This window comes from Littorina saxatilis, linkage group LG1 (genome assembly GCF_037325665.1).
Source record: "Littorina saxatilis isolate snail1 linkage group LG1, US_GU_Lsax_2.0, whole genome shotgun sequence".
Classification (NCBI taxonomy): Eukaryota; Metazoa; Mollusca; class Gastropoda; order Littorinimorpha; family Littorinidae; genus Littorina; species Littorina saxatilis.
Window position 1 is genome coordinate 61,340,377 of NC_090245.1, and position 13,093 is coordinate 61,353,469.

Sequence of the window (13,093 nt, forward strand, 5' to 3'; positions counted from 1 at the left end):
AGATGGTGGGTGCACGCTGTCCAAGGAGGGTGAGCAAAACTTATCCAGCATGGCGCTCAACAAGCGCAGCATGGTGCTGGATGAGGAGACCTTTGAGGACCAATTCCTGCGTTGTCATGTTTGCAAGGACCGCTTCTGTCCCTCCCGCATGCCCAAGCTGCTCCCTTGCCACCACTCCTTCTGTTCAATCTGCATTTCCCAGCTGTACCTCACAGAGTCCCAGCAACGCCAAAATCTGGCCCCTGCTTTTAGAGCCATGCCTTCTGCTGTCACCATCCACTGCCCGGCCTGTAGGGCCAGCTTTATGACCACGGAAGAGAACATCCAGAAGCTGCCCACAGACCACAGAGTGGTGCAGCTCATGGACTTTGTCAGCCACACAGACCGCTACACTGTCACCTTCTGCTCCAAACATCACCTACAGCCTCTCAATTTTTTCTGCGAGCCGTGCGTGAAGCCTGTTTGCCGAGACTGCACGGTACTAGACCATAAGGAGACCTCGGGCCACCTGGTAATGGACCTGGAGGAGGCACTCAATAAGTACACCCCAGTCCTTGACAAGGCCATCCATGAGATGGAGACAGAAAGTGTCACCATGGAGGAAAAGCGTATAGCGCTGGACACTGCCATCAAGTCGCTAGACAAGCAGAGGCAGGACCTCCTGCAGCAGGTGCACACCACCTTCAACCGCCTGCGGCAGGCGCTGATGGAGCGTGAGAAGGACCTGGAGCAACTGGTGCAGTGTGAAGTAGAGAAGGAGAAGAACAAGCTGCTAGAGAAGTCTGACCAACTCTCTGGGCGCCGAAAAACGTTAATGGAGCACGCCCACACCCTCAAGACAGCCAAGGAGGACTGTAACGTGGAGGAGATGTTCCGCATCCACCAGGAGGTGCGAGACTACCGTGCCGGGCCACCCATTAAGGTCCGCGAAGTGGATGACGGCCTCATGACCTCCTTCACCCTCAACACGCGAGATGAGGCACTTATGATGTCGCGCATTTCCAACTTTGCTGACCTGAACACTCGAGTGGAGGCCACTTGCTCACGCGTGCGCCCCATGCAATCCTACCCAATGACATCGACCTCAAACACTTCTCCACATTGACCCTGTGCACTTTCACACTGTTTGTAAGCGAGCTCTTTTTTTTTTAAAGGGCCTGTGTTTAGTAGGGAGCCTTTTACATGAATATAAAAGGGGGCGTTTTCTTTTTCTCTTCATCGCATTTTACCGAGGTATGTGTTTGGTGTAAAAATGTTCAGAAAGAAAGCCTGTCATGCAAATTAATATTCAGACAGGGCAGTTCTACACTGCTTTATCCAGTAATTGTTTAAAGGACTTGACTTTTTTCACTTACTGATGTGAAATACCAAGCTTGTGACAGTCGGTAGAGAGTAATGTTAGTCTGTTGACTGTTACAAGAAAAGTTTTAAAGTAATATGTTTTTGTCATGTGCAGTTTCTGTAAAGTTGCTAAACACCCGTGACGCTTAGTCTTATACTTTTTAGAAAAACACAAAACATAAAAACCAGGCATGTAGAAACAAACTGTGTCATGAAGAAGAACTTTTGTAGTGAATAGTATGTTTGCTTGGTACCCTTGTTGAAGGTGGCATCTTTTGCGAGCGACCAGACGGTAAAATCCCACCAGTTGGTTAAATCCGCTAACTGGAATTAATGAAACCCTGATAGTGATAAGGACTATAACCAGAGTTTACATGCTATCACAAGTTACAGGACCGCCACCCTCCTGTAAAGTTGCTAGCTGTCATGTAACTTCACCAAACTGCCCAGGTTAGTTTTTAAAACAATATCTTCATAAAAAAAACCAGCCAATTCTAAATAAGGTTTTGTGCAAATTTTATGTATGGTCATACCCCCCGCGGGTAAGGGGGAAGAATTTACCCGATGCTCCCCAGCATGTCGTAAGAGGCGACTAACGGATTCTGTTTCTCTTTTTACCCTTGTTAAGTGTTTCTTGTATAGAATATAGTCAATTTTTGTAAAGATTTTAGTCAAGCAGTATGTAAGAAATGTTAAGTCCTTTGTACTGGAAACTTGCATTCTCCCAGTAAAGTAATACATTGTACTACGTTGCAAGCCCCTGGAGCAAATTTTTGATTAGTGCTTTTGTGAACAAGAAACAATTGACAAGTATACACATACACACAACACCCCCTCGCGGGTTAGGGGGAAGAATTTACCCGATGCTCCCCAGCATGTCGTAAGAGGCGACTAACGGATTCTGTTTCTCCTTTTACCCTTGTTAAGTGTTTCTTGTATAGAATATAGTCAATTTTTGTAAAGATTTTAGTCAAGCAGTATGTAAGAAATGTTAAGTCCTTTGTACTGGAAACTTGCATTCTCCCAGTAAGGTAATATATTGTACTACGTTGCAAGCCCCTGGAGCAAATTTTTGATTAGTGCTTTTGTGAACAAGAAACAATTGACAAGTGGCTCTATCCCATCTCCCCCCTTTCCCCGTCGCGATATAACCTTCGTGGTTGAAAACGACGTTAAACACCAAATAAAGAAATGTATGGTCATGGTCGGAACTCGGCATTGGAATGTTGTCTCCCCTCCATTTTCCTTCGTGGGTCTCGTGGAGGGTGTTGCAGAGAGTTTTAAAATGCATGTGCCAAAAAGAAAGAAATGAAATTTGGTTTATACATCCAGCAGCCAAAAGAAATGGGGTCATTTTTCTCACACTCCCAGGACACCAGACAGTAACAACGAGACGGCAAAGAATAAACACAAGCCCTTCGCCCCAACCACAAGACTTAAAGTTGCAGGTGTTTCAATATTTGCTCCCAGATCTACATATTATTTAAACTGAAATGGTTTCAACCATGCCTCATTAACAGGCTGTTTGCAAAATCCAGGTATTGATGTATAATATAAGTGGTATTGAAGTATAACAGATTACTTCTTTGCTAGCTGACAAGGGATTTGTCTTGGTGTACAAAGGCCAGTGTGTGTGTGTGTGAAGTTAGAACAGAATAAAGAGGAGGGGAGAAGCAGTAATGATCCATACATTTGCTTTGATGACTTTCCCTTGAATGTATAAATGTTTCTTTTTACTATTTCTGTATTTTAAAAAAAGTTATATTTAACTGGCTAATTCCATTTGAACAAATGTCAAAAATTAATAGCTGAAATGCCCACTCTGCACCGAAGCAGTTAGGCTGTTGTATTTTGGTATTTGGGTTGTTCTCTGGAGTTGCATGGGTACCACAGAGGGTCATTGGATTGAAATGATAAGTTTGACAGTTTTGTTCGTTACTACGCAAAAAAACAAAAAACGTTTTGTGTATTCGCAATTTGGGCAAATACGTCCTATCCAGAGGCCAAAATGGTGGGTAATTTGTGACATGCTGTTGGATGAAGCAATAACTGAATGAAAAACACACAAAAAAGCCCATGAACAGTTTGTAACTCATCATAAATGCAATTTCCTTTTCAGGTGAATGTACTGTTTGCAGAAAATCAACACAATCTGAACTATTAACCATAGTTGTATGTGGTCAACTTTGTAACGTGTCGTTTCACAGCAACCCGAACTTCATTTGCACAACACAGACCCACTTATTACAAACGCACGACTATTTTTGGCTGTCACTACTTAAGGTGGCAGTACCACCTGTACGTGGGTCAAAAATCACTTTTTCATGACATTACATGATGTAAGACTTTTTATATGTAAATATGATTGAAATTTCATAATCTGTAAGTATTTGTATTCAAAACGTAGTAGTTTTCGAGAAATTTGAGGTCAAGTGGGGGTGCACAGCCCGGAAATTCCGAGAATTTCCACGTTGAAAACGACCTAAAATTTCTCGAAAACTACTACGTTTTGAATAAAAACACTTACAGATTATGAAATTTCAATCATATTTACATATAAAAAGTCTTACATCATGTAATGTCATGAAAAAGTGATTTTTGACCCAGCAGACCAGACAGTAAGGGGACCCATACCAGCCAGGGGGGTACTAGCTCAGCAGACAGGTAGGAAAGCAAATTTTTATCCAATTTGACGGCTAAAACGTAACTAGCGAAAAATGGCGATGGCGGGTCAGTTTGGGGCTGATATCTCAAGAACTATTGGAGATACTCACATAAAATTTTGTGGAGTGCTTTAAAATGCTTGTATCTGGATTTTGTCATAGCATTTTCTGGATATCTGTCCTAGAAATTGATTAAGAATTTTTTTCAACTTTTTTTTATTACCTAATTTTAGGCACATTTTTACACGGCCATCACACATCAACCGTTACAGATATAAGAAATCCCCTAGCACATAATCCAGATAATCTACTGCTTACATAATTTACAAAACATGAAGACAATCTGTGCATAAACCTATGAGTTATGAGTTCAAAAATAAATGATTTTTTTTTTACATCAGCCACAGCTCATCTTACAAAAACTTTTTTTTTCACCAAGAAATATGTTTGTTAGGCCAAAATCAACACTTTTTATGTAAAATATGTGGTATAATGAGTAATCATGCAAAATTTCAATTGAAAAATCCTAACAGTTTACAAACAGTAAAAATCACAATTTGGGTACCCACTTACAGGTGGTACTGCCACCTTAAGCACACTTCGTAACACGCGTGTAGAACGCAAGAAAAAAGCAAATAACGTCCACAGTTTTTGCAATCTGTCCAAACTGTCACAGCATTTGGTTTCCCCTTTTTGGCTCACGTAAGTGTAGCCTATGCGATCGTAACTTTGTCTGTCTGTGCGTGCGTGCGTGCGTGCGTGCGTATGTGCATGCGTGCCTGTGTATGTCTGTGGTAGAAACTCTAACATTTGAAGACGTCACATTACATTGCCGTCACATTATGACGTAAGAGGGTTAGACGTCACGCGAAGGAAGTACTGAAAGTCTCGGTCATTATTATTTTGAGCGGGCCGAGACTAGTTGGCAGTCGTGTCCCTGTAAGTAGGCTACATGCAGACAGACAGATCTAGATCTAGTGTCTCGCTTTCTTGCACAGTTTCACCTATGCTCTTTCTGTGTGTGTGTGTGTGTGTGTGTGTGTGTGTGTGTGTGTGTATGTGTGACGGAGTGATTGAGTTTGTGTTACTGTTTGTCGATTTCTTACGTGAGCCTTGATGGCTTCGCCTCTTGTTTCTGTTACGATGTTATCGTTGTTTGTCCTGTTATTTCAATCAAAATGATTTTGTAGCGAACTTCTTTTGTACTAAACTACACAGCATTCTTGGGGAAGGATATATATATGCACCCGTTGTACCGCTGCGTTGTAAAGTTGCCACTAGCCGAAGGTTTGAAGTTTTGTTTCTCATCTGCTCGCTCATGTTACGATGTTATTTTGACCCTTCGTTGCTGCGCTAATGTTAAGATTTTTTTTCAAGTTCACGAAATAGCTTCTATATCTATATACGGCTTGTCTGTGTCTGTCTGTCTGTCTGTCTGTCGGTCACTTCGCGATGCACGGCCAAAGTTCTCGATGGATCTGCTTCAAATTTGGTGGGCATATTCAGGTAGACCCAAAACACAATCTGGTCGATGAAAATTTTCAACACGTGCTCTCAGCGCGCAGCGCTGAACCGATTTTCGTTTTTCTGTACATCCATTCCCAGTAACTCTTCCTTATCTTCTCCAGTGTTTTGCGCCGGGTCCCCGGCGAAGCCGGGTATTCGGCTCTACTTCTTCCCGGCGAAGCGGGGTACCCGGCGAAGCGGGTATTCATCTAGTTATTAATATATTTTTATGCTCACAGTGTCCTACAGATCATATGAACAAAATTTGCTGATGAATTTGAAGTTAGTTCAGTTTTTGACTCCAATGTCACAGTTTGGTACCCAGCTCCAAAGAACAACCCATCTGTCAGATTCAGAGTGGAAAAATGCTCATATCACATGATAGAAGCATGGACAAAAATGTAATGATTTACATGATTTTTTACACGGAAAGGAAGGTATATCTTTCATGTAAATTTTCATTGCTTTTGCTTCTCACGTTGCCAATAGATTATTTTCATTTTCATACTTCTTCTTCTGCGTTCGACAGACTGCATGATTTAGAGTCTCTCTCCAAGGGATGCCGCAAAGCTGGCCGTGCGGCGGAGTTCATATGCTGTTCCCCAGAGTTTGGTCCGAAGGTCCGTTCCGTCTGGCCACTTCCCCCCCCTTTCCCCGTCGCGATATAACCTTGAACGGTTGAAAACGACGTTAAACACCAAATAAAGAAAGAAAGAAAGTCTGGCCACTGCTCTCGGCGCCTTGCTTCGTGGGAAGGACAGTCGTTTTTATACTGACAGTTGAGAGCTGTTACTCCAACAAACGTTGCTGTATAGTTTAAAAGTTGATCAGAGATGATGCACAAATCACGCACAGGGAGGTACAGAACACACTGGGAATTGGAACAGCACAGGCAGGAGATGTGACAAGCATCTATACATACACAAGCGTTGCAGATGGTGCCCCACGTTCTTTCTGGTGTGCTAGAGAGGGTGCATAAAAATACTCTCCTGGCTCATGCAATTTTATAACGTGACTGAAATCGCAGTCGCTGGTAAAAATAAAAGATAAGTTAAAACATGAAATGCAATAAACATAGATCCGATGGTCAGCGATTTATATCACACACATACATACACACACACCTTTTCATTTCTTCCAAAAAGGTCTTTTCGCCACGTTTCTAGGAGCAGCATATGGTTACCTGATAGAGCAGTATGTGCACTATTGCCTGCCCGTGGTGATTGAAGCTTGGTGCCAGCGCAGTCCAATCCAGGGTATTCGGGGTTGATGCTAATACACCATGGCAATGCCTCGTTACACACAGCTTCAAAATCAGTTGAATTTCTAGCAGCTAAGGGTGTCGGACTGTCTGATGCCCTGTGACGTCTTACTGTTCTTACATGTCAAGAAACAGCTGACAGGAACCTGTTACGAGAGCCCGAATGCTGCTGTCTGAGAGTTAGCGAGGTACACTCGCACTGACATGTTTGAAAAGTCTTTCTACAAAATGTCAAAGTGTAGCAGCTCGGGAAGGTTTTTTTTGAGAAAATGGCATGATCATGCAAATGTATGGTGAGCTGTACAATAATATTAGAGTTGAAGGACTTACAGAACAGCCTGCGTATAAGTCATTTCCCATGTGAAAACCATTACATTGTATTCATAACACTGAACTTTCATCCTTATGCAGGGATGTTGTTACAAATTCACACCTATAGGACAAATGTCCTGAGCTCTTCAGAATCAATAGGACATTTGACCGCTTTCAGAAATTTCAATAGGACATCATAATTTTGTGCAAAACACTGTCAATGGAATGGCTCCAAAATCATGTGCACACACACATGCTTTTACACACACACATATAGTACATATACTCTGAACATTTTTGCATACATTGTTTTATTAATTTAGTTCTAAATAGGACAAACACAAAAAGAAACAAACATCTAACAAGTCGCGTAAGGCGAAAATACAACATTTAGTCAAGCTGTCGAACTCACAGAATGAAACTGAACGCAATGCAATTTTTCAGCAAGACCGTATACTCGTAGCATCATCAGTCCACCGCTCGTGGCAAAGGCAGTGAAATTGACAAGAAGAGCGGGGTAGTAGTTGCGCTGAGAAGGATAGCACGCTTTTCTGTACCTCTCTTTGTTTTAACTTTCTGAGCGTGTTTTTAATCCAAACATATCATATCTATATGTTTTTGGAATCGGGAACCGACAAGGAATAAGATGAAAGTGTTTTTAAATTGATTTCGAAAATTTAATTTTGATCATAATTTTTATATTTTTAATTTTCAGAGCTTGTTTTTAATCCAAATATAACATATTTATATGTTTTTGGAATTAGAAAATGATGAAGAATAAGATGAACGTAAATTTGGATCGTTTTATAATTTTTTTTTTTTTTACAATTTTCAGATTTTTAATGACCAAAGTCATTAATTAATTTTTAAGCCACCAAGCTGAAATGCAATACCGAAGTCCGGCCTTCGTCGAAGATTGCTTGGCCAAAATTTCAATCAATTTGATTGAAAAATGAGGGTGTGACAGTGCCGCCTCAACTTTTACAAAAAGCCGGATATGACGTCATCAAAGATATTTATCGAAAAAAAGAAAAAACGTCCGGGGATATCATACCCAGGAACTCTCATGTCAAATTTCATAAAGATCGGTCCAGTAGTTTACTCTGAATCGCTCTACACACACACACGCACACACACACAGACACACATACACCACGACCCTCGTCTCAATTCCCCCTCTATGTTAAAACATTTAGTCAAAACTTGACTAAATGTAAAAAGCTACCAAAACCTTCAGCACTCTTTTTTTCTATTGTCTCACAAACTGCATGATGAGAAAAAAAAAGTCCGTTTCAACACAGATTCGACAAAGCAGGAGTCTTTTTGCTGTCAAGGTCTATAACAAACCAAACAGGGTCAGCCATGGATAGTTAAAAGACCATTTCCGTGAATTTCCTGCTGTGCCGACACCATGTCCTGTACAAAAGACAAAACTTCTCTTTCTGTGGTTGTGTCAGTTTCAGCGGCGACACTGTCTTTGGCACTGTCATTTTCAAGAATGATGGTCGCCGTGTTTTCTTCTGTTTTTGACACAAACGGACAATGACCGCGCTCAGTTGAAAACGATAGGACATCTGACCGCCATGCAGCTATGTGAATCGGACATTTGAGCCTTTTAATCGGTCTATGTCCGATGTCCGACGCCTAACGACATCCCTGCTTATGTTTTTTCCAGGAATCCCAGGGCTGAATCCTAATTACACTGACCAGTACACGGGTAGCACTCAGATTCAATCTAACTCAAGAGCACATGTGTATTCTATACTACCCGTCATAAAAAAATTAAACAGATACAAAATGTCAAATATCAATCTGTTTGCTGAATATTGTAGGGGAAAACATGGCCTTTCCAGTCATCTTCAAGTGGTCTCATCACAAAGATTTGCACTTAAGCTTATCTGCCTTTTTTATGACAGGTAGTAATATAGAATGCCAATTGCCCCAGAGATCTCTTTTTATATTGGCTGTATGTATACACATAACCTACTAGTCAATTTCCGTTGTGTTTTCTAAGCTGATTTTGTGTGAAATATCCTTATTTATGTATGATTGTGCGCATTTGCAACCTTTTTGTTTGCAGTGAAATCAGGAAACAGGTTGAAGCAGAGACAGCTGATGAAACATTCACATATTTGACTGAAGTAGAAATGATTTTACAATAAACAAGAATGGCTACTTCAAGCTAAACATCACCAATAACAAAAAGTGTTTTCATGTGATATTAACTCACATTTGTTGATGTTTTGTGAGGGGGGAAATTGGACCACCTGTGAGGCTTTCTGAACTTGGCAAACAAATGTTGCACTACTTCTCTTTTTTTTTTTTTTTTTTAGCTCAAGCAACAACCAATTTTTTTTGTCTTCTCCATTTGAACTTAGAAAGCCTCCAAAGGCACTGATTTTGGCTTGCCTCTAATGTGGCTTTGCCGTGAGGGTGTAAAACTGAAATTTATCTGATTTTGGCTTTTTTTTTTAAATAGCAAATTTGTATTGCAAGGGTCACTTGAAAGCCACTCAAATGAAGGTTCATAAACTGATGTACCCCCAAATCAACCCATTCATTTTCGGTCTGGCATTACAAAATCAACAACAATCTGGAAAAGTAAAGTTCAGCAACCTTTTGCATACCAAAGAAAATAGACCTATCAGATTATGCTATCTGTTATGCTTGTGCTGTTACGCTATTTCAATGCGTTGAATGTAGAATAGCGGAGGTTTGGTAATCAGGTTTGAGGGACGTTACACAACTAAACAAGTAGGTACACAGCATACAAAATTGCTGAATTTATCCTATTCTGACTTTTTGTTGGTAGGATTATTATCGCGTTGATTTGGGGGGTACCATGTACCGAATTCATTTGTCAGACACGACATTTGTGGGTTTTATGTTTATAAAACATGTATGTATTATGAGTAGTTAATTAAATTACATATTCTTACCCCAATTCTCATAAATGCATTGACTTCAATCTCACATGCTGGATGTCGAAAAACTATATATACTCAAATTACCTGCCCTTGCAAGGGTGGTAACCAAGCTAAAAAACAGACGCCATAGCCGTTGCTATGACCTTGTCCCACCTGGTTACCCATAACCCACCGCGCACCACGTGAGCGCCGGCATCCGGAATAATCATTCTCGACTTTCGACGACGCACGTAGGATGTGCGGAATTCGACTGCTCACTTGGACTTCACTAGCCCTCGTCTTTTAGACGATACAGGCTTGCTGGGTCCTTTACCTGTTCGCCATTCATTTGGTGAGATCTGCCCTTTTTATTGAATTGAATTGTTGTTGTTAGCTGCTTGGTTTTACAGCCGCGTCGGAAATTTACGTTTCTGGTCGGCTATGGTTTTCGGCCATTTAGCTTTTCGAAGATGGCCGATACCAAGCAGTAACTCAGTGCGAGGCAGGAAGGGGAGAAGGCTTATAGCCTTATTTAGAAACCTCCGTGCGGGTCGATGACCCTTTGAGTTCCCGCAGTGGGGCACTGCGGTTATGAAATTAAAGGCCCCTCCTGTTTTTGGAACCGCAGGAGCTTTCTAGTTTGCTGTTAGGTAGATTTTTGGTTCCTCTTTCCTGTCATGCTCTCTTTTTCTTCATGAATTCTTTTCTTTTTTCTGCCTTCTTGCTCATTCACCTGTATTTTTTCCAAAAATCTCTTCTCTTGCCGCTTGTCTCGCGATTCATGTATAGTTTAATCTGTTAGTGTTCTGATGTAAGTCCAGCAGTAGATAGGTTAAGCCTATTTTAACATACTGGAAACTGGTAATCTTCCAGTAGGTATTAATTTAGTTTTACTAAAGCCTGCTGGGACACAAGTAATGGGTTAGTGCATTTGTAAACAGGAATCGCTTGACAAGTGGCCCCCTTCATCCCCCCCTTCCTCGTCCTGATATGGCTCTGCGTAGTCGGCTGGACGTTAAGCAACAAATAAACAAACAAACAAACCCTTTGAGTAGTACGTACTTCTTTTGTAGTAGCTATTCAGGCGGATAAGCTTAGGTTTCGTTTTTTCTCCCCAGCCCGCATCTCCTCGTAAGGAGAACCAGTCAGTGTCTTCCACTTTCGGTGGGCTTAACGATGAAATATGTGTTTTTATTTCTCAGCAGTTTCAGGCACGATCGGCGGATCCCGTCTCCCGCCCTCTGTGGCGGACACTTTTTGCTGGCTGGAGGGGGCCCTTTGGCCTAGGCGACGTCTGCCGGCGTACTCCTTGGCAGCCCTTCGCGCCGTGGTCTGGTGCAAATGGCCAGTTCGGTTCAGCCCTTTCTGCCTCTGGTGGCACTGGATTGTTCATGAGCACCCTCTCCTTTCAGGAGGGGGGGCCTGCTCCCTACCTGCCTCTGACCACTCTGACTACCTCTGGTTTTTCTCAGTGTGTTACGCAGCCCCTCCTTATGGATGGGGGGGGGGGGCTTGCTGCTTCGCACCATGGTCTGGTGCAAATGGCCAGTTCGGTTCAGCCCTTTTTTTTGCCTCTGGTAGTACTGTATTGTTCACGAGCACTCTCTCCTTTCGGAGGGGGGGGGGGGGGGCTTGCTTCCTGCCTGCCTCTGACCGCTCGCCTTGCTTTTAGCGTAGGCTGAGTCGGTCATGCAGCCCCCCCCCCCTACATATGGGAGGGGGGATTGGGGGGGGGTACGGTAAGTGTGCTCTTACGGGTTCGCGTGGGGAGGATCAGTTTGCTGACAGACCCACGTCCCTCCCTTTAGGGGAGGGGTGGGGCGGGGATGTAGCTCAGTCGGTAGCGCGCTGGATTTGTATCCAGTTGGCCGCTGTCAGCGTGAGTTCGTCCCCACGTTCGGCGAGAGATTTATTTCTCAGAGTCAACTTTGTGTGCAGACTCTCCTCGGTGTCCAAACACCCCCGTGTGTACACGCAAGCACAAGACCAAGTGCGCACGAAAAAGATCCTGTAATCCATGTCAGAGTTCGGTGGGTTATAGAAACACGAAAATACCCAGCATGCTTCCTCCGAAAGCGGCGTATGGCTGCCTAAATGGCGGGGTAAAAACGGTCATACACGTAAAATTCCACTCGTGCAAACCACGAGTGCACGTGGGAGTTTCAGCCCACGAACGCAGAAGAAGAAGAAGAAGGGGAGGGGTTACAACCTGAGCACAGCCAGGCTGCGGGCTCCTGCCCGCCTGGCATTTCTTTCGCTCAATCACAGCTGGGGTGTGACATTCGGCCTTTCCAGGCTACGTTACATACGGCCTTTCCAGGCTACGTTACATACCCCTCCTCTGTCACATTTGGGGCAGGGGGCTGTGTCAGCGGCCCACATTCTTTTCCACCCTCTGGGCTGGACAGGGTGGGGGCTGTCAGACTGCCTTCGCAGTCTTGAGCGTTACCGCCTTACCAGCGGTAATCGTCCTCAGCCAGCAACCTTTCCCCCCCCCCCTCTCGGGGTGGGGCTACAGGACATCAGCAGGTGGACGGGTGGGGGTCGGCCGTTTACGGTTGCGTCTCTCACCCCGTCTCTCCCCCCCCCCTCCAGGGGTTTACTGCTGTGACGAGCCACCCCTCTCCCCATCTGGGGCGCGGCGTGGCTCAAGCCAGTCAGCACAGCTGGGGTGGGACATACGGCCTTTCCAGGCTACGTTACATACCCCTCCTCTGCCCCATTTGGGGCAGCGGGCTGTGTCAGCTGCCCGCACTCTTGGTCGCGGGGTGGCTCAAACTGGTCAGACCGGTTTTGGCGGCTGGGGCCAGTCTCTCGCACAGCGGTCGGGGAACAATGAGCTTGGCTCTGCTTTGTTCTCGGCAGGGTGCTGTGCCGGCCACTGTGTTCCATTCGGTGGAGAGCTTTGCCATCTCAGCTGAACTTTTCTTGGAGCTGGCGGGCTAATTTTGAGCGAGTTTTAGCGTCAACTAAGGTGACTCGAGTCGAACCGGAGGTCGCAAAAACTCGGTCCGGTACGACTGGAGTGACGTCACCGGTTAACCAACTTTCAACCTTGCTTCCTGTGTAGGGTCTCTCCACTTCCAAGATGGCTGCCAAGGCGA

General features: G+C 43.8%; 1 protein-coding gene across 5 annotated transcripts in view; it reads left to right on the forward strand.

Moving 5' to 3' along the window:
- Positions 1-4,215, forward strand: part of LOC138975742 (tripartite motif-containing protein 2-like) — a 58,570-nt gene extending 54,355 nt beyond the window's left edge. For all 5 annotated transcript variants that reach the window (XM_070348499.1, XM_070348493.1, XM_070348514.1 and 2 more), the window contains exon 3: positions 3-4,215. In XM_070348499.1, the coding sequence (XP_070204600.1) occupies positions 3-1,105 (1,103 nt within the window). In that variant the 3' untranslated portion in view covers positions 1,106-4,215. The remainder of the gene's footprint in view (positions 1-2) is intronic.
- The last annotated feature ends 8,878 nt before the right edge of the window (positions 4,216-13,093 follow it).